Source organism: Strix uralensis, chromosome 8, assembly GCF_047716275.1.
Source record: "Strix uralensis isolate ZFMK-TIS-50842 chromosome 8, bStrUra1, whole genome shotgun sequence".
NCBI classification, from domain to species: domain Eukaryota; kingdom Metazoa; phylum Chordata; class Aves; order Strigiformes; family Strigidae; genus Strix; species Strix uralensis.
In genome coordinates, this window is record NC_133979.1 from 31,741,228 (window position 1) to 31,765,970 (window position 24,743).

Sequence of the window (24,743 nt, forward strand, 5' to 3'; positions counted from 1 at the left end):
GGGTGGAAACTCGCTAGAAGTCTGATTTCTGCTTGACCTCATAAACCTGTGATTGGGCACAGAAAGCAAAGAGCCCTGAGCTGCTGGCAGAGACAGTGGAGAGGGGTTCCTGGTGCCAGTAGCAAGGTGCGAGGGAGGGACGCCACGCTGCTTTGCTCACCAAGTGCTCTTCCAACCTTCAGTGCCTCAAGCGGGTCCGAAAGCAAAAGGCAACTTGTTTTTCAAAAGAAGAATGTACTTTTCTAGCATCAAACGCCTGCTGCATCCTGACCTGGAGATGGCTACATTTCATCAGCTAAAACATGATCTCTTTGTTTTCCCCAGCCTGCAAAGCGCTCTGAGATCCTTCAAGATGAACGACACTACAGAAATACCAAGCCATCATATATTTATTATTTTGGCAACAAGCATTTCTAGGCTGAAGTCAGGAAACCTCGTTTCTTTGTTGCTTTTGTTACTATCCCTTTCTTGGGTTATTTTAGGAAAGCATTCACATGCAGGTACTGTGTATATGAGTCTGGGTGCGTGTGAATGGTCAGTTCAATTCTTTACAGGAATAACACAGATGATCTGTGATCTTTTGCAGTCAAATGTCTCAAAACTTCTTAAGATTTTATATTCCTGGATTTTTATAGGGAATTTTTTCCCCAGACTCCACCTGCCTTATATGAAATAGATTATTAGCCCTTAAAAATAAAAATCCTTCTGTACATTAGTTCTGGAGATGAAATAGATTTTTAAAATATAATAAGGGGGGGATACTTGGATGTTTCCTGAGTTAGTGGCAGTTCCTTTATTATTAGTGAGGCTACTGGAGGCTGTAAGCCTAACCCCCCTCTAAATATTCAACACTTTTGTCCAGAAAAGAAAGACTATAAATAGCACTTCCTACTCTGAAAAACTCTGGGGATCTGATTTCTTCTGAGTGTTTGCTAAGGGCATGTATGTAACCTGCAATTCAGCATACCACAGCTAAGCCAAGGCCACGGGGGAGCCTGCAGGACAGCAGTGAGAGGAGGAGGAGGAGGAGAAGACACGAGGATCCTGCTGGGTCCTGCTGCGCCCATGCAAAGGGGACAGCATGCAGATCTGTGCACTTTGGTGATATGGGAACTGGCTTGTGCTCCAGCTATAATGAGACTTTTAAGAGAAAACCATCTATTTTCCTCTCCGTTTGTCCCTATATGAGCTTCTCTTCATCCATAGGCAATGCTTAGCTGTGTCTGGTCAATCTATTCTTCCTTGCAGTCACTTCTGAGGGGGAGGGGGAAGCTCTCAAGCAATGAGAGTGCAAAATTATTTTAAAGGATGAGAAAATGTAATTGAAAAACCACATCAGTTGGCTGGGGTCTTAGAAGCATGTGTGTACATAGCTGTAATGGCTACCAGGAGGAAACGGACTGCATTTCAGGTGGACGCTGATCCTTTAATGTAAGGCTGAGAATAATATTTATATGCTGACTCACTGAGATTTATGTTCCTGTATAAATCACACATGCACTTAAAAAATAAAAAAGTAAAAAGCAACTGCAGAATATTCACAGCTTCCAGAACTCTACGTAAATCAGTTGTACCATGATCCCCCAAGCTTTTAAACAAACACACGCACACTTATTATCAGGAATGTTTGTCCATCCAGGGCCATCAACAGAAGAAAAATGACAGTAGCAGTGATGCAATGACCCTAGCCAAAGCCCTTTACTCTTAATGCCCCCACAACTCCAGCAAAGCTTGGACCCAGAATCAGTATTCCCAGTGGTGTGGTTTGAGTAACTGGCTGAACCAGAGCTTTGGATCAGCATGCTTGTAACTTCAGGGAATCTGGGATCCAAAAGCCAAGCCAGACTTGGCAGGTCTGGCTGTCGTCAGCTCTACTACCCCTCTAGGACAGAGCTGAGCACCATCGTTCCATTCTTCCTTGGGTCTGCGCCTCTGCTTGGCATGCTCTTTTTGCCTTGTTTATTTAGTCTATTTTGGACGACAGTCCCTCTGCATCCAGCAGGACCTGCTCGGAGAGCAGTGCCCGTTCTGCAAACGCTGCCTCTCATTTGCTGCTTTATGAAGACAGGCAGAGGCCTGTGAGTGCTGGACATCAATAAATTAAAGTGCCGTTGCCACTATTATTGTTATCGCTGCATTACGATGGGGCAGCATGAGACTTGATGAGAAGCCTGGGATAGATGGGGAGCCAGCACAGACAGGAGGAGGAGGAGGAGGAGGAGGGTTTCATCCCCACCTCCTGCAGTGTGGGGAAGACTGGATTGGATGGACATGGAGCCTCTCAAACAGCTTCAGCAGCAACCCTCAGCAAGAACTCAGCAGAAGGAGCTTGACTTTCCTACCAGGGAACAGTCCTTTAATGCAGTTTTGTGCAGATGCACGGGCCACACACAAAATCTATTTTCCTGCCTTCTCCCCTCACAGTGAGATAAGCAAATCAAGTCATTACACTGGATTTTCCAACAACACCTCAAAAGCCACCTGAGAAGAGTCATGAAACACTCAGAGTAGACAAAAACGCCAGAAGTGAAGCACAAAGCCCCAGAGGAGAGAGGTACTCTGGGTGCCTGTTGGAAAGTACCCCAAGGAGACCATACCTGTAGCGCTGATGGCTGTGTCCCTCCTCGTGTTGCAGGAGGCATGTGGTGGGGTCAGAGAAGCCAGGCTGAGCTGAGGTCCGCAAGGCCACAGCTGCGATGCCCACGAGCGGGGAGGAGAAGTTGAGCAGCACTGAAGCAGCACGGTGGTGTGGGACCTCTTGGCCATGGGTCACGTTGATGACAAGGGGGTTGTTCTGGCATGACAGCTCATACATCCCTGCGAGATGGGGCAAAGAAAGAAGCTACTATCTCAGCTCCAGGGATATTTTCTCTGCTTTCAATTTACCTCTTCTGCTCCCCCACACATCCCAACAGACCAGCTTGAGAAGCAGAAGATGCTGCAAGGGGGAATAGGGGACAGCAACACCCAATCCAGTGAGACAATGTGGCAATGGTGGGGGATCCTGATGTCTCTGCTGGGACAACAGAGACTGGTGCCACAGCCCATAGGTTGCTCACCCAAAGAGCGGTTCAGCCCATCTATGTCACTCAGCTGGACATTGACCCTTGGCTTGCGCTGGTTGCTTGGGATGGTGCCGTCAGAGGCCAGGAAGACCAGCAGGGAGGTGGGCACTGCAGGTCTCTCAAAACATACCTAGGCAGGAGGGCAAGAGAGACCCTGAGATCATGCATACCAAATACAGCCTTTCTGATCCCATATATGCAAGAAGGAGAGAAAGAGGGAGTGCAGTGAGAACACAGAAGCAGGGTTGGGGGGTCAGAGACTGCAGATGTGCAGGGCAGCAAATGGATGGGAAGAGAGAAAGGAGGGAAGGAAAGGTGCAGGAACACAGTCCTTTCTCTCCCAATTCCCCTTCTCCCTCTCACTAGTCTTCCCCACGTGTATCCGCCCTGCCTTGCCATAAATTTATGGCATCTTCCCAGCTTCCACATTTGCTGCTCTTAAAATTGAGCAACACCTGATTGAGATCTGGATAACTCCTTTTTTTGCCCTCCCTTCATGAGGCTCTGACTCCCACCCTGCGCAGTGCCGGCTGGGCAAGCAAGGCATCCAGAGTGCACAGCTACCAGCCTTGCCACCAAAATATTTCCATTAAAAAAAAAACCAAAATAAAAACAAAGAATGGCCCCAGTACCCGGAGTGACTGCAAACTGTCTGTCAGCCAACACGTGGAAAGATTTGTGGGAAGAAGCCCTGCCTGCTAGGAGAGCCGACAGCTCCCCACTTGTCTACAGCCCTGAAGGCTACAGGAGGCAGCTGGGAAACTCATGGCACAGTCATGGCAGGGCAGATGTTCTTTGGAAGTAAGAAGATAGAAATGTTTTTCTCCTCCACCCTGGTACCCCCCCACCTAATGCAGAGATGTGTTTTGATCAAGATCCACCCTATGGAGTGTTTTTGTTGAATGCCAGCATAGACAGAGCCCAGAAAAATCAAGGCAAAAGTGTATTTCAGAGGAGGACAAGTCCCAGCTGGACAGGCACAGCCCAAGGAGCAAATTGGGAGTGGAGGGGACAACCACCCAATTTGTGATGGCAGCCCAGACTTGGGGTGATTTGTGCCACACCAGGCATTGCGTGCATGGGAGCAGGAGAAAACCTTGGGCTTCAGCGCAGGGCTCCCAACCTGCATGGAAGTGCTTGGCCACAAACACCCCACAAGCAAGTCCCCGCTGCTGCCTACATGCTCCTTTAGCCAGGGCTTGCTCTCATGCAGGGCTGGCCTGGCTGCAAGGAGTGGACAGGGAGGCTCAAACATATTTATTCAGTCTATCCTCACTGAGAAAAGTAGGGGGAGAAAGCAAAAGAAACAGGAAAGCAAGAAGGGAATAAAGGAAATCAACAAGACAAGACAGACAGAGAAGAGCCAGCAGTGCTCACCACCTGCTCCAAGGAGCCCCCCAGGACAGGGGTGCAGCTGGGAAGCTGCAGGGAGCTGGCTGATTTTAACCCAGCCACCTGCTGCCCACTCCCCTCCAAGCATGGTTCCTTCAGGAGAGGAGACATGCTTGGAGAAGTCAGGTGAGGCTTTTGCTGGACTACATGGCTTAAGGTGGAGAGTTTAGTTTTTCCCTTCCTACAGCGCATCTACTTGGAGGTGAAGGACATTGGCCCCAAGTTACATCAACAGCAGCTGACTTGACTAACATCCCAATTCTTTTTTTCTTTTTAATACATATTATGTGCTTGGCCACAGCAGGCTATCTTCTTAATTTTTCTCCCTCCCTCTCCCCCTTTCTGTTTAATTTCCTGCATGTTACACATCCTGACTCGCTTACAAGTGATTTCGATTTCTCTCCTCATCGGATGTGTTAGAAACTGAGAACAAAGCATGGCTGGAGATCTGCAAATCATAACGATTCCCATCTGCAGACAGACCCAAGGCACATGGTAAATGCTTCGTTAGGTGGCACAGACACACACATGCCTCTTGCCCCCACCCCACTTACAGCATGACCCAGCCTTTCCCTTGCTTATTGGTGCCACCTCTTTAGAAACTCTGTAGGAAGTGATTCCTACCACCTGATGAGTTTTTTGGTGTGGCTCTAACCTGGGTGACACAGGTGCAACAACCTTAAAATGGCCATGGGAGTTAGTGGCCATGAAACACCACGCACACGTGGGTACGCATGTGCACAAACAGCACCATTCCTGTCCGGGCAGGCGGGTGTGCTAGGCAAATTGTCAACAAGAAGCTGTCTTTCCTAACTCAATATGTTACCAATCAGGCAAACTCTATTAAAAAAAGGGAAAAAAGAAAAAAAGAAAAAGGGCATATTTATTACTAGTCCATAAATAATTTTATGGGCGGAAAATAATAGCACTCCTAGAGAGAGCACGGAGAACCAGTAATGAAAGTCTTTAATATAAACATCCATAGAGGAAGGGAACTGACCACAAGCTCCAATAAAACTGGAACACGCTTTAACCCCTGGTGAGAAGTGCAAAGCAAGCTTTCATCTAGGTAGGGCAGAGGGGAAGATTGCTGCTTTCTCACTAGCAATGGAAGAAAGGAGGCACATTTGTCATGGCTAGAGACTGAAACCGGAAAGTAGGTTGTGAGCACACAGACAAGGAAGAAAGGAAAAAAAAAAAGCGCAGTTAAAGTGAGTTCTTTGGAGAGACAGAGGACCTCAGAGACAATAGCCACGTTTATTGACTCAGGTTTAACAATTCACTAAGTTGTCTGAGCATCTTCAGAAGAGGTCCTCTCTAGATAAAGCAGGGCAAGGTGCCCCTCAAACTGCAGAGGAAGCAGCACACCAGAGCTCAGCTTTCCAGTAACACCGGGCAACAGCCACAAAACCTCTAAACTGTGTCTGTGGTCAGAAAATCAACGTTGTAAAAATCACATTGGCCTAACCCTCAGTTCTCCTCTGTCCTGCTCCTCTGCCTTCCAGGACAGAGAGGTTTGACCCTTCAGGTGTCCTTCCAAAGCCCCTGGCCATGGAGGCAACCCCCGAGCCCCCACTGGGCTGCAGGACCAGCAACTTGGGCACAGAAGTGCCTTCTTTGGTCTGGTGTCACCAGGGCGAAGGAGAACCTGCATGTCACAGATGATTGCTGTAGGTTCGGGATGCTCAGCAGCAACCTGGAGTGCTCAGGACCCCTCAGGATGGCAGAGTATATCCAGCTACCCTCTGTTGCTCTTCACAGCCATGGGGAACAAAGGCAACTAAGACTTCAAACACAGCTTGTGATCACCCTTTGTGGGTGTAACGGCACAGCTTGACTGCAGGGAATAGTCAGGAGCAAGTTGTTTCTCAGCCTCAACACATTTCTGTGGGCTTCTGGTTTCGGGCACAGCCCTTCTCCTGGCAATCTGCCCCAGGATGGGTTTGCTGTTCACAGCAGGAATGGGGCAACTACATAAGACCCAGCCACAGGCATCTGGGGTTTACAAAGAGTTCAGCAGGATATGAAGTCCTATCTGAGCAGTTTTTAAGACTGCTGAAGCTCCTACAGGACAGAAAAGGATGGGTCTTTATCAAAGACAAGCTGATCCTTCTGTGCCTGACCACACACCCTCACTTACCTTGAGCCAAACTCCCTCATCACCCAAGGGCAGCCTCTCCTCATCTGGATCCTGAGCATTGGCTTGGCTGGGAGTGCAGGGGAACCAAGCAGCCAGGGAAAGGTCCTTTGGCACATAGTGAAGGTGGGATTTACATACCTGAAAGCAGAGATTTATTTCTTTCTCTCACTTTCCTTGCTTCTTTCTGGATTGAAACAGCACCTACAAAACCTCAAGGAAGATTCAACAGACATTGAGAAGGATCCCAAGTTGATTCCTAGCATGAAGGCAATTGGGATGTGGGTTCCTAAGCAGGAGCAACATCTTGCCACCCACACATGTGCACAGGAGGCCTTTGCCATTTTAAGGTGCTGTAAATATGCTGTTTAAGCACCCCATGGTGTCTGTGAGGCTGAGTAAGAAATAATGAGCCAAGCTGTGAGATGGTAGGTAAGACCACAGCCTCCTGATTTTGGCTGAGCTCATGAGATCCAAAGGTGTGATTCATTTGCCTGAATACCGGTCTTCTGTGCCATTTGATGCCCTATGGTATCCCAGGCATCCCCACAGGCCTGGCAGACAAAACCCGGGAGATATGTGTGTCATTCTAGAGGAGCAGACACCTAAGCCCAAGGCATCCATTAGACATGTACATCTGGGCAATTTAATCATGCTGTAGGTTTCAAGAAGATTGTTCCTTGTATCAGGTCAATAGAAACACATGTAAAAAGATCTAGATATGACCTCTCTACATATTTCTTGCCCTTCTTCAGCTTGCTAGGAAAGAACATACACACTCCACGTTAACACCCATCAGGCAAAATCCCATTCTAGACCTCCAGGCCCTGCTCCAAAGCCCATATGAAAGATGGGAATTCTCCCATTGATTTTTCCTTGGCTTCAGATCAGAGAGTTGGAGAACAGCACAGATGCTGATGTATAGCATGATTTTATCCTTTCAAGCCCTGACCTTATAAGGTATTAGATTTACGGGATATTTTTAAGCCAACAGTGGGACTACTCACATGCTTAAAGTTGTGCATTTAGCTGGTGGGATGGGGGTGTTTAGCAAACTGTATGGTCAGGGAAGGTAATCCCTGCCTTGATGAAACACCCCTCCACGTACTGCAGTTCCTGGGCTTAGGGACTACTGAAAGAGGGGTGTGAGAAATGCCCTGGTCTCCTGCTGGCTCCCTGCATAGGAATATAGTAATCAATGGACACTTCCAGAGTTGCTCTGAAAATTTTCTTTTTGCCTCAGTACACTCTTGCAGCAGTGACTTCCCCAGCTTTATTGCATGGGCTTTGCTAGAAAAGTCTTTTTATTACGCCATGACTTCACTCACCTTCACAACAGGCTCTCCAGTGACCAAGGAAGCAGGGCAGGCCTCCTCCTGATGGGAGGCATAGGCTTTCACTGCCCACAGATCCACATATCCATCGGGTGTGTAGGGACCACAGTCCAGGACACTGCTTGTCTTCTCGAATGGCTCACACACACCATCCCCATCGTGCACATAGCACAGGCTTGGTTCCCCTGCAAGACCAGGGATGACCCATTTACAAACCAGGCTCCAGGCACATATATCTTCTCCTGTCCCAGGAGGCATGCTGACCATTTAGCCCTGCTATTTCCCACCACAAAAGCCTGACAAGCTTCATGGATCACTCCAGCTGTAGACCCACATTTTTTTGTGATAAAGTGCATCACCCCCTGCTCTGAGCAGCAGTGTAAATTATGTACAGTTTTGATTCCTGCCTCAAAAGGATGTCTCAATCCATTTGGACTCACCGACACAGTTGAAGCCTTTTTCCTTTTTACACTTCCTGGAACAGCCATCTCCATCCAACAAGTCCCCATCATCGCATTCCTCCTCCAGGCTCCTAAGAGGACAACAACCAAATGTGTTACCAGCACCCTTGACTCAACACTCCTGTGCTTCTGCCCAGTCATGAGTGAGGATCCCATGTCTTGGTTCCATTTCCACAGAAGCAGGGAGAAGAGGAAGAACCACATGTGGAGTAAGGTAGAGGAGAGAAAACACCATAAAGAGGTTGAAAAACACAATATATGGGAGAAGGCATGACTGTATTGAGACTTCATTAGGACCTGAGGCAAGAAATATGGGAGAAAATGAAGCTATATAGAATTGAGGATGTAGAGAACCAAGCATCAGAAAGACTTGCTGCTGGAGAAAGCAAGCGTTGGAGAGGGCAGGAGGTTCTGAAAAGGGTCTGGTGTTTCAGTGGGAGCTGGAGAAGGAGGCAGGAGAAGGGAAAGAGAGAAGGTTAGCCCAAGAGGAGACAAGAATCAGTCCTCAGCTGGCATGCATGGCATGTCATGAGGAAAAAAATCCATGCAGTTTCCTTGAAAAGGTTCTGTCCCCATACTGCAGAAAATTGACCTGATGGCAAAAGCTGGCAGAAATGCCTCAATTTGTACCTATTCCTTTGTGCACAGAGTTACTTAACCCAAAACACAAGGAGCAAAAAAACTTCAGACATACATCTTGTGATGCTCACCCACCTCCACCCTTATCTAACACAAAAGATCCACTGTGTCCCATCTTCCTACCTTTGGCTCACTGTTCCACACATGGTACAAAGAGAAACACTTTCACAGACAAAGCTTTTCACATGGCCTTCCCTACAACAGCTCAGGAACAGGAAAGTCTGCCAAAAATCTCAGCTGCTATCTGCCTATTTCTTCTCCTCTCACTTTTTTATTGACTTTGACAATGGAGCCTTATGTGGTCATTTTCTCTCTCTGAACCAAGTCTTCAGCTAGTATGAATTCATGGCTAAAATCATACCAGATTACACCACTTTAGCAGCTAATCCTGCTGTATGTTTCTTTGCTTTGCTGAGTCTTGCATGATACCACAATCCCTCTTGCATTTGCTTCAGTTGTTCACTTTCCTCACAGTGTTAAGAAAGCTGTTTTCAAAGGAAAGTGATTCTGAGTAACCTGGAAGTTGAAGTCTGAAAAAGCTAAAATATAGAAATTTGGCATAATTATCCCCAGACGGATCAGGTGAACCATGGAGTCTCTCAATGAAGAGGTGGTACATTCCTTAGAGATGGGGTCTCTAAGCAGATACCAGAGAGCTCTCTAAAGACACCATGCCGTGTGGGACTGCATCTGCTGTGGAACCTACTCCTGCAGGGCCACCACCGTGCGCTCTGTGCAAAAGGTTGTATTGACTGGTCCCAAAGGCAGAACCCTTTGGGGTCAGACTCTATGACAGTTTGCTGAGCTGGACTAGAATCATTGCAGTCAAACACGGAGGATGTTCAGGTTGGACGCCTCATCCAGACCCTGCTTCTCAAAAAAAACATCCCCATGCACATGGCATTTTACAAAACACAAGGTCTATAGCCCAGTGTGCTGTAGGGATTCAGTGCAGCATCATCAGTCAAATACCCATGGGTGGAGAACCAACCCAGTAGTGCTCTTCGGGGCAGGATGACCCAACAGCTTAAAGAACCTCAGCTGAGAGCGTGAGTTTCTTGACTTACGTGGTCACCTTCCCATCCCCACAGTAGGGTGCTCCATGGACATGGATGAGCGGTGGGGAGGCTTCTCCTGAGGTTGTCCCAGAGACTGCCTGCACCTGGTAGTGGTACACCTGCCCAGGTGTGACTTCCCTGCAGGAACAGAGAGGACTTGAAGAAAGAGCAGAAGAGAACAGCCCATACATCTGCAACAGATTTCCTTACCACAGCTACAGAAATCACGTGTGTGCGCCCACACAGTATCACAGTTTGACATATGTCTTCATAGTTTAAACTGCCAGAGGCAGAGGCTGTGGGAAGAGGGTCTCTGCCAGGTCGTGCAGAGGGGCCTGCTGCTTATTTCCCTAGGGTCTGAGCTGGGGAGAAGTGGCATTAACTTGAACAATCATTTTACTGGTTGTGTTGACGGGGAAAATGTTTCCAGGTTTAATAAGCTTCTTCTAGTTAGCCTGGGCTCATGAGCAAGGGTCGTGCTAGCATGGTGGGTCTGCAACAAGGTTCCTCAATGCTGAATAGAGAATCCACTCATGGCATTGAATGTGGTAATTCCCGGGACGGGGTGGGTGGGGAGTAGGGGGAGAAAGACAAGCAAAACCATCCAGGGATTCAAAGGTAGGACCTGAGAAGGTCATTAAAACTGTCCCAGCCACCCACTCAGCCTGTGACAGAGCAGCCTCGTCACTCACGTGTCAACAAATTGGCGGTGCACCTGTGCTGGGGCAGCAGGGGATCCGTTTGCAAATGGGGGGTCACGGAGGACTCGGTATTGGATCATCTTGCAGGTGGAGCAGAGAGTGCTGTGGGGCATGGAGGTCAGAAGGGCTGTGTCTATCTCCATCCTCTCATCAAAGGTGTAGATTTTTACTCCAGACACCTTTCTAGGGATGTTGAGCTTCACAGTAAAGGGGACGTCACAGAAGGTGTCCAGGGGGCCTAGATGGATGGACTCCCCCTGCTCTGTCAGGACTTCAATGTCAGACAGTGCCTTGGGAGAGCCCGTGGAGAGGTACGTGGTCCAAAGGGTGAGGGAATCGGGGTAGACGGGGTGCAGGAAGCGCAGCTCCAGGATGCAGCCATCTGGCTGGGGACATGGCACCGTCATGTTCATGTGGTACAGGTGGAGCTCCGGACTCCAGGCCTGCAGGCTGGGCTCACAGGGCTGATCCACATCTGGGGGCCCTGGGCAGAAAGGACAAGGAGGAGGCTGATGAGGACCAGGGGACAGCTGACCTCACAGGGGACCCACAGGGGCAATCCTTCCTGCAGTATCCTGTAGGTGCTTACACATCTCTGTGCTATAGCTGCACACCCATGCAATTTTGCACCCACTACAGGCATGTACCAGAGCTGGTGGCATCTGCTCTAACATCCTAGAAAGCAACAAGCACCACTGGCCTCCCAGCTCCTGGGTATGCATACAAGCACAGGCTTGGCAGATCTGGTGTCTCACAGCCTTCTAAAACAGGGACAATGGTGTCCGTGCTGCAGGTGGTCGCAGTGCCAAGATCTAGAGACAGCCTGGACACAGCTGGGCGACATGAAGCTTGCTCTGTAGTCTCACAGGCACAGAAGGCTTGCCAAGGGCACCTGAATGCCAAGTCCCTGTGGGTCCATGTGTTTGGACATAGGCTAAGCAGAGCAGAGACTGAAGCTTTCCACGTGCTGGAACAGGTCACAGGTGGAAAGGGACCAGGTCCAAAGCAAGTCAAGAAAGCAGCTCTGGAAGGTTGTTCTTCCACCAGTACCTCCAGGACAGCGCCCAGGCTGACCTCAGGTCCCCAGTCTACCTCCCCTGGGGTGGATTTGCACTCAGCAAGAGAAACGTAACGTTGGGCTTTCAGTCTCAGAAAGCATGGCTGGAATTCCTCATCTTGAAGTAGAAATACCCTTGACTTCATCAACCACTGCAAGCATTTCTTAGGACTCAGCACCAACTCAAAGCCTGCATCCATTTAATATTAGTCTTCTAAAAACCATAAAACCCATCTCTTTCACCAGAGCAAACATGCACTTATGTTAACTGCAAGTCATACACAGGAGAAAACAACATCAATAATTCCAGAAACAGTTTTAATTTGCCAGTTAATCAGACAGGCAGAGGAAACAGGAACCACTGACAATAAATGAGCTAAGCTTTGATTTGTTTGGTGTCACTGAATAAGCACAAATTTCACTACTTAAGTTGATTTCCACCCTCCCCCCGAACTTACAATGCTAGCAAGTGATACTTAAATTAAGGAGTTTTCAGGCAAAACCTCAGCTACATCCTGACACTCCTGTTCTTAAAGTATGGGCTACATCCCAAAGGTGTAATAATGTCCAGACTGCACTTTCTCTGCAACCACCCCAGCACGTTTTCAGTCGACCTCAGTGGTTCAAATGTGCAGACGTACAGAATAACGGATCCTCTGGCTCCACAGGGTTCAACAGCAGCATGTGCACTTCATAGAGCTCATGGGATCATTTCACCTGGTCTCCTGCCTCCTTTGCTTTGCCCTTGGAGGAGCTGAGACAGCATGAAAAGCTCAACAGCACCTATGTCAGCTGCATGACCCTGAAAGTCACTACCATGCCCACAAGGTGGGTCTCTAAACCAGCATCTGGGTCTCAGCACAAGAGAAGTGATAACACTGCTGTTCACCTTGCCAGTGAGGAATTGCCTCCAGCCCAGAGTGCCCCGGATCTGGTACAGACTCAGTGGGACTGACTAAGGAGCTCCTCTTGCTCCCTTTGGACAAAGCTGCATCAAAGCCTGTGAATGTCCCTGAGGTTTTGGATGAGGTCACAAGATCTATGTTGTTAAGGCTTTTATTTCAATGAAATGTCCCTCCCTTTGACCAGTATCTCTCACTAACACCTTTCTAGGCAATGATTTGGGTTAATATTGGGGTGGTTTTTTGTTTGTCCAAAGCCAGCTGGCAGTTACCAGGTATGTCCTGGGCACCTAGAAGTCCTGTCTGCACTAAAGAATTTCCCCAGAGAAGGCACAACTCACTCTCTAAAAGAAAAAATCTTATTTTTCTTTTCCCAACAAGATCTCATCTTTGTCCAGGGGATTTACAGCCAGGGAAAGAGGAGACATTTACCTTCTGCTTCTTCCGGGGTCCAGTAGCCGGAGGAATCACAGACCCGAGGGGAAGAGGCCTCATGCACATACTGATGGAAGGTGCCGTCCTCTGCACAATTGTCACAGAGTGTCTCCTGCTCCCTGCAGAGAGAATACAAAGGCACTGGCATTTCTAACCATGACTGGTTAATTTTCCATCCTTATTTGTCCAAGCAGGATCAGATGGAAAGTTGGAAAAGCAAAGCTAATCTCTCGGGAAGCCCCTGGGCATATCCTCCTGCTTGGAATAAGCTTTGTCAAAGACAGGAGAGTAAGAGTGATGGTGGGACGAGATGGATTTAATCCCTCCTCTTCTACAGGCTTTCTGGGTAGTCTTGGATTAGCCATTGAATCGCCTGCTCCCTGCTCACAAACCAGAACTAACAGACTTCATGCTTCCTGAGGCAATGTCTCTGCAGTTGGGTGGGTGCACCTGGGTGTATCTCTGCTAGACCCCAGAGTCAGGTTTTGGCTTTCGTCACTACTGTAATACAAAACAGTCACAATAATATCAATTGAAGGGGGTCACACTGTTCTCTCCAGGAAAGAAAAACAGTACGTTTCTGTGATAAGGGCCAGCCTCAGCCCCTTTCCTTGACCAGTTCATCTCAGGGGTTGCAGGACCCCCACCCTGGACCTGCTCCTGAGCCAGTTATGAGCAAGAGCTGGGGATGGATCCAAAGATCCAGCACCTGCCTTCTAGACCCATGTTTTCCTGCTCCCAATCCACTCTATTCCCCACCAAATCAGTTTGTTTGGATGACTTGAGGCCACCCAGCACTCAGAGGCTCTCATGCCTGTGGGGTGACAGGCATATGCTCTTCTAATCCCTGGGTGAAAGACCCATCATAGCAAGCACCAGTCCTTTGAGAAGGCAGGAAACCCTGACCCAAGAGTGTCCCAGCTGCCCTCAAACAGCACATTTCTTTTAATTGCAAGAGACAGCTTTGTGAAGCAGATTTAAAACAAATTCAAGAGCTCTTTAACATGTGCTTATGGTCCCATAATAAAAACACAATCCTAAAACCTTGTGGAATCCAAAATGTTTTAGTAAGAGGGGCTGCTGAATAGAGGCATTGGTGGTGTATCCAGGTCTTAGTAACTCCCCGGTATTGGGGAGAAGAAAGACAGCCACTCAGCACCTGGGGCCATGCACTGCTCACCAGCCAAACAACACTGGCTCCTCTGCATCTTTTCTCTGGCTTGAAAAGTTTCCTGACTTACCCCCAGTTAGTTACACCATGAGTCCGTGACAGCGCTGGGAACGAAACCCAGCTCTTGCGGTTCGAGCTCCCTGCCTTAACCACAAGGCTGCATTTCCTCCTGGTAAATAGCTATTTTATACAATAAGTGCTAAATGAAACTCATTTTTCATTCCGTGATTGCACTCTGGGGTTTAAGAATTGGCATTGCCTCCTGATGCACTTTGGCTTCCCCTCCCAGCACCCCGAGAGCAGAAAGCTTGCGGGAGAGCCCATGTGCCAGCAGGACCATCACAGCAGCCCAGCTCTTGTGTCTGAGGGCTCAGCTGGAGACAAGCAAGGGGGAATGGGACCGGGGGGTCTGCACCACAGAAGATCCCTTGTCCCTTCTAGCAGGCTCCCGTGCAAGCCCACGACCATTGCAACAGCAGATCCCTTACCTCTCATGGATGACACCGCTGATGGGAGGAAGCCAGTAGATGCTGAGGGAGTCCTGTGTCTGCCCCGTGACCATGGGAGGGATTGGGATGGGCACGGGCTTCTTGCTCTGGCCCCAGCGCTGATACACCAGGTCCAGGTAGCAATGCATCCGGGCCACTTGGTTGGGGGTGAAGGTGTTGGTGCAGTCATCATCTGGGGGAAGAGAGGTGTCAGGGATCAGCTGGTAGAGCATGACAGGGTTCAACCTTCCTGATGTCCAAACACTGTTTTGGGGACCTCTGGGCAGACCTGGGGGACAGTTGCGTGTTAGCTGCTCTCCTGCCAGGACTCTCTGGTGTCGTGTGTCCCCAAAGCCACAAGATGGCACTGCCTCAGCAGCTCCACATCCCTGCACCGGCCTCAGCAGCCCCCGACTGCCCCGGCCTCAACACCAGCTCTAACACCCGGGCACTACCACCATCCCCCTGGGACTCGCAGGCTGTCAGCAGAGGGGGACAGAATTGCTCTACAGGCTTTGGTCCTCCTGGGCTGGCAGGAGGAACGCCAGTCCTTCACAGCACGCCTTTGGAAACCAAGCCAAAAAGGCTCAACGCGAAGGTCCAAAATTGTAATAGTAGTAATAATAATAATAATTATTTATTATCATTAAGTTGCTTCAGCACTGAAGAAGAGAGGCACATCACCATGCAGACAAGAACGGCCTTAGTGCCTCTCCAGTGACCTACAGACTGGCAGGGAGGGAGGGAGGGAGGGATGGAAACAGCCAGCAGCAAGAAAGGGGCTAAGGAGAATTGCAGCCTACTACATCACTGTCCACCACGAGGGACCACATCAGTTAGGGAATGAAGGAAGGCACTATCGGTGGAGGCAGAAGGGAGAGAAACCCACGTTTCTAAGGGAGGTAACCCCTTACAATTTCTAACGACTATTACTCATTACCTGTGTAACTCATGTAGTTGTTGAAGGGTGTTCCCATGAAATGTGTCTGGCCGCAGGTGTCGTTGGTAGGGTCTGGATCCCGACAGAGTTTACTCTTTGGGGTGGGGGCAGTGTCAGCACAGAGGTCTCCCGTCTCCATAGACGGAGTTGTCTCCCTGCAGGGATCGTCACAAGATTCCCGCTCGCTCACTCCCTTAAAGACGTGGTACAGCCCCAGTACATGTCCTACTTCATGGATCATGGTGTTTGTGTGGCCGTGCATACCATAATAAGCAGGGTTGAGGACAACTCCACCTAGGATTGCAAGTACAGAGAACATCATCCAGAGAAAGAGACAGTGGGCAGCTGCCGTTACTCACCTGTGCTAGGTAAAGTTCCTCTCATTGTGCTTCCAGGTCACAAATGAGGTGCCAGATGGAGACCTGCAGATGGAAATTCACCCTCTTGTAGGATGGGAGGTCTCCTTTGCCCTCTTGGAATGGAAAGGGGTGGGTGGTTTTTTCTTCCGCTTCTGATCACACCACTCCCTCCAATATCTTCAGTCATTTCAGCTACCATTTCCCTCTGTCTTTTGCATGTTTATAATTCAGTGTCTGCTTTGGTTCACACTTACAACTCCAAATGAGGTTTGGAGCCAGGGCACCAAACCAAGACAATGCTGTGAGTTTACAGGGATAATCTTTTGAACCAGAGGATAGAAGACCTTGCCTAGCCTAGACAGGTGGCTAAAGCATGCCAACTCTCATGGCAGGTGAGAACAACGAGCTGCCTAGCAAAGTCCTGAAACATGTGGCTGTGCCAAGTTGAAGCCACCTTCAGCACAAGTTCATATGAAGATTCCAATGCACTGCCTCTGGCTCCTACTGAGAAAACACCAATGATCTATTGCTTCAACCTCCAAGCCAGATCCTAAGGAGTAAACTAAAATTCTCATGAGGTGGTGTTGCAATCCACTAATCTTCTACCACAAACCTGACCCAAATTCACTGTGTATTTTAGAGTGGGATTTTCTAAAACGCAGCTTCTGAAGATCCCTTCCTCCCCTTTAGAGGGGTTTACGTGTGGGTAAAGTGCACCAAGTGAACCGGGTGAGAACCCCCCACCCATCACAGTCCTACTCCTCTTCACTTGGGCATCCCAGCCCCTCAACTTAAGGGGGCACAAAGGGGCAGTTCATCTCCAAGCCACTTTGGTGCAGGTTCAACTGTCAAAGATGCTGAAGCATGGGTACAGACTAAGTCCCCCAGAAACTGCCCAGATCTGCCACCTCATATTAACAGCAACCGCATGGAGCTGGACAGGACCCATGCTGATCCTGCCCTAAGCTGCCCCTTGGCTGCAGGACAAGGTGCTCTTCCTCTCCTGCCCACCCGCCTGCCATGGGAAGAGCAAGGATTAATGACGCTGAGGAAAGACAAGTGGATCAGAGCCTTTCTTTTGCTTACTGCCAACATCTCCAACTCCTGACCTGGGATGTACACCCTGTACCACATCTGCTGGGAAACTGTCCATGGACACAAACTTACCTCTCTTCTCTGTCCTCCTTTCATTTCTTTATTTTGCCCAAATTAAAATCTCTTGGGAAACTTTGTATTTTTCTCCCTGCTTCGAGGCTTTTCATTGGCCATTATCCTCCCCTTTCCTCTTCTTGTTTCCTTGTTCCATCTACTTTCCATGCTGTGTTACGGTGGAGGAGCAAAGGCTGGGGAGTATCAGCAAGACAAGGGGATGACCCCAGCTTGTGCCCAGGCTGACTCCAGGCAATACCTCCATGGCATGGGAGGCTGTTTTTACCCAGCTGCTTTTAACCCAGACAGCTTGGATGGCAGTGTGGAGAATAGTTGGCTCTGTCACATCTTGCTCCCTCCTTTGCAGGGCCCTGGAGGATTTACTGTGCCAGCTACCTCACAGCAGCCTCTGCTACTGCATCTCTGCTGCTAATTGTTACCCCTGCCAGCAAAGTTAAAATTGGCAGAGGACCACAGTGTAATCCTGACTCCAGTCACATCATAGACTGCTTGAAATCTGCTCCTGGATCAGCTCCGTGCACTACTGAACTACCTCATGTCCTCAAGTACAGGGCATTCCTTCCAAGAGAGGGCTTTCTTCAGATCACAGTGTCCCTGGCAGGACACCAGCCAGGTCAGTGACTCCTCTGGTGGAGCCATGCTGGGTCAACACTGGGTTGAGGCTGGAAAGGGGCCTTCAGAGATGCCCTGAGCAATTCTCTCGAGCCCCACAGGGTTTCAAGAGTGTGAAGAAATAAGAGTGGCATCTTCTATGGAGCATCCTGCGTGTGTGGCTCATGGAAAGGCTGAGACACACCAGTGGCCTGTCAAGTGGCACCATTTCTTAGCTAAAAATTGATGTTTGTTGTTCTTCTTCCCCACAGTGTAGATCTTCTGCCCAGGGCAGCTTGACTTGAGGCAAAGGATGGGTCACAAAGTAGCTGCATTCCCTTTCTCCCCAGTTGTAAAACACCAGAGCAGAGGACCTTGCATCCCATCAGTCAGCTTTTGTCCCTTTTGTTGACTTAAGATGGACCATAAAAAGGTACAGAGGTTGAAAAATCCTTGTGGGACCTTCATGTTGTATCCTGTCAATCATTAGGTTTTTGCAAGCCTTCCCCCTCTCAATTACCAGGCTGGTAAATGCTATAGATAGCAAAGGGCATCCCGTTGATAGAGAACCCAGTGGGCACGTTAAAAAAAAAAAAATGCTGCTTCACATTTAAATCAAAACAGGGCATGAGAGAAGAGAGAACAGAAAGAAAAGGCATCTCTGCAGCCAAACCCCAGCCTGAACAAGGCAGGGGGCTGCCTGCCCAAAGGTCAAAGGAGGAATGAGCATGCAGAAAGAAAATAATGTTCATAAACAAATAAATGAGATGTGAAAGCCCTGCATGCATCCTGCGGCACTAACCACAAGGAACAGGGCTGAGCACCAGGGGCACTGGAGGCCCTGCGACCAAACAGCCCTCCTTCCAGCAGAAACCCAGCGCTCTTCCCATGCTGGGAAATAAATGGGATTCCAGTACAGGGAGGGAGAAAACTGTCACAGGGAGGGATGCCAAGGCTGGGATACCCTGTCCCTCCCCCTCCTCTCTGCTGGCTTCCCCTATTCCATTCCTCCCCCACACTCCACAAGGACGATCATATTTTTAGGTTTTTTTTTTACAGCTAATTAGATGGCAGGATTAGAAACAGCATGAGAACTCTGCCTTCCTTCCAGAACATCCCTGTCCCTCCATTCCCTGTCCCCACAGCTCCCTGATGAGCTGGGAGGGCTCCCAGCTTTGGACCAGGAAGTTGTATTTCCCCTCTGCAGGATACTGGCTGTGAAGGCAAGATGTTGAAGTGTTCGTAACATCCCAGCAAGACCAGCCTCCCCTCTCCCTCCTCTGCAGATCACACTTTCTTGCCTCTGCATCCTCCTGCCTTGGGCAATGGGCTAGGTTGGTCTTTAAGTGAACTCTCCCTCTCACACCTGAGAACCAGCCCAAGGAGGCCCCCAAGGTCAGCATTTATACAACCAAGCTAAAAACTTCAATGTCATGTCCCTGTGACATCAAGGAGGTCCAGCACCTCAAGGCAGGTGAATCAGACTCTTTTTTCAACTTCCTCACCTAACCAAGACCAGGCAGCTGGAAAGCTTCAGGTCTGGCCTCACAACATCCTCTCCATCCAGACCAGACCTACCACTGCAGAGCTGGTAATGTCCCCCAGGTCAAGCCTCAACTCTGCTCAAGCAGCAAGAGGTGCCCAGTCATCAGTACAGTGAATGATTACATTGGTGTGGACCCCACTTCATCTTTACTCATGCTTTCCTTGGAAGCTTCCAGTTCCAGGACATTGCCCTGCTTCTAGCCATGATGTGCAGCAATGCTGAAGGACTCTGGTTCAAGCAACCCCCAAGAAGCCAACCATGAATCCTGGATCAGGGCTGTTGTAGAGAACTCAAGCTCAAGCAAACATGGGATCTTTAAAGAGCAAACCACACATCTGAACCTGTATCACAGGGCCAGTCTTCCCCAAACACTGAGTCACAGCAATTAATGGAACAAGCGCATGACGGTTAGTCAGACAGGAAGACGGCCATTGCTTAAGGTACCTTTGATGGAACGGCTGGCCCTCCTTCAGGATCCACTGACCTCAGCCAGATATATGAGCTGGCCTCAGCTTATATAACTGCAGAAAGTATTTATAACATCAAATATTCACAATTCCCTTGCCCTTCTACCATGTTTATGCAAATACAGTTCACATGCAGCTACACATGAAGTTTAAAGCGTCTGCATTATTACATTGCTAGGGTTTTTGAGGCAAGGCTTTCCACTGCGGAAAGCTAAGTTTTTTATAGAACAGCAGTTTGACTCCTTGTGTTTTGTAGTTTAAAAGATTTACTTCTCAGAAAATTCATTCCAGACTCCAAGAAAGAACTCTGAATTTGAGAGGAACTCACTGTGATTATGGTGGAAAGACTGAGGCAGTATGGTTAGAGGGAGCAGTGCAAACAGACCTGAGATCTTCTACCTCTGCTGCTAGCTGGCAGCAAGCTGTCTCTGTCTAGGAGCTCCACAAGCAGCTGAAATACTGCCTATAGAAGCATCATAGACCAGTTCACCCTCTCCAAGTCAGTAATTATCTCTTATGCTTCAATGAATGTAGTTGCCATTGGCTGGTACTACTACTAGTCTAAAATGGTAAACCATCCCTAAAGCTTCTGGAAGACTGCCTGAAATTCAGATTTACTCAGGAAAATAATCTGGAGGAGAGCAACAGATCTGTAAATCATCAGCATAGGGATGGTCACTTAATTTCTGGTAGCCCAAAATAAGCATAAGTGAAGAGAAGGTGAAGACGCCAACAGGAAGGTGAGGAGGACCCTCGAAAGACACATTCAAAAGCCATGAAAGAATGGTTTCTAAGGAATTTAAAGTCAAGATTGCAGATTAAAAAACATCTAGATAAGAACTGATGGAGAACAGTTTGGAAACAGTATGTCTAGTGAGCTTTGGGATGAGAGGAAGTGTTAAAATAGAAGAAGGAAAAGCAGTTGGAGAGGAAGAGTCACATGGTACTTCTCCTGAAAACAGCTAAGTCCAGTTCAGAGAGACAAACAGGGCGAAATCTGACCAAGAGTCTCTGGAGCCAAGAGGCAGGTTAGCTTCTTGGAGAAGTCAAGTCAAACTCAAAGAACGAATTTCATTCAGGAGAACCAAAGCATGAGAGCATCTGTACGCGTGTAGGGAAAAATCAGCATGGCATTTCTGCTCCATGGAAGCAGACAGTGGCATGGGGGGAGCAGGGCCTGTGTGTTGACCTTAATATTTCAAGATCAGGATAGACAGGTGATAAGCAAGTTTCAGTGCAAGGGAAGAAGTCTGTCTTCTTGGAGACAGATCCCTCTCTTGTGTAAAGACCTGTCTCCACTCCTGGTCACCATTAGATCTTTAAAGCTCAGGAATTTTTCTCAAACTACTACTCACCCCTCCCAAGGTTTTCCTTGTTCTTTTCTCACTTCTTTACCTTCATGTCTACTCAGATTCTCCAGTAACTTATTGTGAGATGTTTTGTTAAAAGCCATATATTCATGACCTGCTCAGTCCTAAGTTTCTTCTGTGCTGGATAATAATATATATTGTGCATGATACAAAACACTTGGTGATGTGGTGAAGCCTACTGTTTACAGAGAACAGAGTCCGCCACCACCCGCCCTCTCGAGCTCATTAAATCTAAAACCAAGGACAGTCTTGAACCAAAGTCTTCAGTCTGTGCCAGAGCTTCAAAGAAGTTCAAATCCAGCTTCATACTTCACAGCTCTGGCACCAGAGCCAAGACAACACCCCTTTTCCCCTGAATCTCTGTGGTAAAACCTGATCCAACATTTCCAGATGGTGCCACTTCTTGTGTCCCTGGCTGGACACAAACTCTGAGATGGGAGCTAAATGCAAGCTTTTGATGAAACCAGTCACCCTGATTACCCCTCCGTACAACTCCTTGCGAGCCGTTGGGAGGGGTCGGAAGAGAACATGTGTGGCTGAAGCACTTGCTGTAGTAAGATGATTGTCAAGCTGAGCCTTGGAATTGATTTCTGGAAGCTGAAGGAATAAATTTCATGGAGATTTGCCTTCCTCAACAACCAACTGTAGCAATACGCTATTGAAAAAACAGTCCTGCAACTCATTGAGGGAGGGAAACTGGCAAAAAATAACTTTAAAACAGGTCTTTAACAGCAGCGTAAAACTTTTAAGTGTTGAACATCACGCACTTGTAAAAGCAGAAGGTCTAGGTCTGCTGTGCAGGTGTCAGGAGTAATTATTTCCAGTTACTTATTGAGAAACACTTTAGATGTTTTGACTGCAAAGTGTAAAGGGCTTTGCCAGAAAACTCTGACACTGAAGAAGTGGAGGGAGAGGCAGAAAAAAGAGACAGCAGAAACAGGAGAAAACACACAATACATTTACATTCTAGTGAAGCAGTTGCCGTTTTGACTGTTTTGTAGCCTGCCAGGGCTGATGACCTTAAGGGTCTGCCTTGAATTCACTGAAGCCAAAGAGAACCTTGCCTCTAGCAGGTAGTAAGCCAAGTTATAAAAACATGGTTTAATTTGATAGTCATCCTCACATTTGCAGCTGGATTCGGAAGTGGCCAGCGCTCGCTGCTTGGTCAGCTCTGGAGTCGCTCAAATCTGGAGTCTCAGCTCTGAAATCACTGACACTCCTGGTTTGTCTGTTTGTCATTACGTGCTGCAAAGTGAAGTTCACCATTTCCAGAATCCTGGAAGACAGACCTGGAAGGTCCCAGAGAAGCCAAATGCAAGTCTAGACCCCTGATGGTGAAACTGCATCTCTCCCCAGGCTCTCTGTCCCACTGTCTCACTGCCTTCACCATTAAAAGTTTCTCGTAACAACCTGGAAGTCCCTTGTCAGGGTGTAACCCCACCACCTTATCCACATGTACACGGGGAACAGGCAGGTCCTTTCCTTACAGAAGCAGCTATTGGTACACCCAAAGCCTGTTGTCATGACCTTCTTATTAAACGTCCTCAATGTTGAGCCAAGTCATGGCTGCCTCTTTTTGCCAAGCCAACCAAGAGAGAGGAAAACCAACAACCCTGACACCCCATGAGCAGGGTAGCTTACTTACCCAGGTGACTAAGGGCCTCTTTATCCCATGGCCAAGTGGCAGCACCAGCCAACTCTTCCCTCACCGAACTGGCGAAGTAAACATTGAGGAAGTGGGTGCTGTTCAGCTGAAGTGACTCCTTCAGCTCCTTCACGCTCATGTACGCCCTGTAAGGACAAGGGACAGGAGATAGTCAGCATAGGCTTCAACGGAGCAAAGAGGAAAAGCAGGAACCACTCGTAGATATCCTGGAAAGTGTGCAGCAGACCTAGAGACCCCATCCTCAACTCTCTGAAACCAACAGCGTTTGGTAAAGTGTGGCAAAATTCAGCAAGTTTCAACAGGATGTCCCATGACACTACTAATTCTGTTCTGTAAGGTACAAATTCTGCCAGTAAGGTGTTTGGGTGGGAGGCAGTCATGCAAATCTGAACAAGTTTTACTAATTACAGTAGCTTTGTTGATGAGTTCTACTATTAGAGAAGGTTTTCGAACAATGAGGACAGAGAGACACCAGAGAATAGGATAAAAGGAGACAAAATTGGAGGACAAACAATGAGAGAAGAAAGAAAATGCAGAGGTCAGACCTGCTAGGGAAAAGAGAAGGGGTTTGACATCATAAAAGTGGAATTTGAGAGGGGGGGAAAAAAAAAAAAAAAAAAAGTGAGTTTTCCTCAAGGTGTGAGGACAGAGAAAAGGATTCAGAACTCCAGCTGGTTCCAACAAGGATTTTCAGGGGTTGTCCCTGATACAGGTCAGGGCAGGAGTGGACAACAAACCTTATTTTTGGGAGCAGAGAGGGTTTGCCAGCTGGGGGCAAGAAGTCTCTTCTCCAGCTTCTCTAGTCTGTCTGGAGAAGCTCACGACCATGGCCCTCCACTCTAACCTTTCCCCCAGGGCAACCAGTATGCCAGAGGTGGCAGTGCATGGTAAGAACAAGGAGTCCCTGCAGAACACAGGCACATAACACATCAAGAAACATGTTGCTTCACCCCTATCCCTGTGTATTGTATAAGCAAGAGCATGAGAAAAAGGTGTCTCAGAATTTGCTCCAAGAAATCTCTCTTCCAGCTCAGCTCAAAACGGACCTTGGAGAAGAGTTCTGCTTGGGTCCCCCCAGCACTGAGCCAACAGCAGGGCCCTCTTCACATAGATCTGTCTCTCTGCACATGATCCAAATCCTCTCTGAGAGGTGGTCTGGGATGTCTGCAGCAACCAGGGCAGGGAAGCACAGGAACTCCCAAAATAAGCTAAACGGGGAGAGACGGACATCTCTGGAGACAGATCCATCAAAGGGCATGTTTAATGGGGAAAGTCTTCTGACAACACTGCTGGCTGTCTCTCCTCCCATCTCCAGAGCTGGGAATAAAGACTTGCAGGAGCAGAAAAAATACTGAAATGAGGATATCAAAGACATCCATTTCTAAAGGGCATGGGAAGGTAATGGGCTGGGAGAGGTCAGTAGGCAATAGGCATTGCAGCAGAGCAGTTACACCCGTGGGTATGTCTGGGTGTCCACAAAATGATCCTTACAACGTGGCACATCTCTCAGCACTTGCAGAAAAAAACCCAGCAGACAGGAATTTTAGGTTTCACTCTCCCCTCTGCGTGGTTGTTTCTGCACAGGTCAGAGGTCTATATTACATTCACCCATACACCAACAGTCCAAGCATTGATCTTTAGGGAGTTCATGTCCTCAGCTGTGTAAAACGATCAGGATCTAACTTAATAATAACAATAATAATTCCAATAATAATAGCACTGGGATTGTAGAGCCTTGAGCTGTGCTGCAAATGCCAGATACTCTTTTAAATCAAGGACTACTGTTTCCACCAT

General features: G+C 48.3%; 1 protein-coding gene across 1 annotated transcript in view; it reads right to left on the bottom strand.

Moving 5' to 3' along the window:
- Positions 1–24,743, bottom strand: part of PAPPA2 (pappalysin 2) — a 94,431-nt gene that overhangs the window by 42,205 nt on the left and 27,483 nt on the right. Inside the window, exons 3-13 of the mRNA XM_074877272.1 lie at positions 22,929–23,074; positions 15,781–16,074; positions 14,841–15,033; positions 13,179–13,300; positions 10,779–11,271; positions 10,096–10,224; positions 8,369–8,460; positions 7,923–8,113; positions 6,598–6,735; positions 3,060–3,195; positions 2,598–2,817 (exon numbers count right to left, since the gene is read on the bottom strand). Coding sequence (XP_074733373.1) covers positions 2,598–2,817; positions 3,060–3,195; positions 6,598–6,735; positions 7,923–8,113; positions 8,369–8,460; positions 10,096–10,224; positions 10,779–11,271; positions 13,179–13,300; positions 14,841–15,033; positions 15,781–16,074; positions 22,929–23,074 — 2,154 coding nt within the window. The remainder of the gene's footprint in view (positions 1–2,597; positions 2,818–3,059; positions 3,196–6,597; positions 6,736–7,922; positions 8,114–8,368; positions 8,461–10,095; positions 10,225–10,778; positions 11,272–13,178; positions 13,301–14,840; positions 15,034–15,780; positions 16,075–22,928; positions 23,075–24,743) is intronic.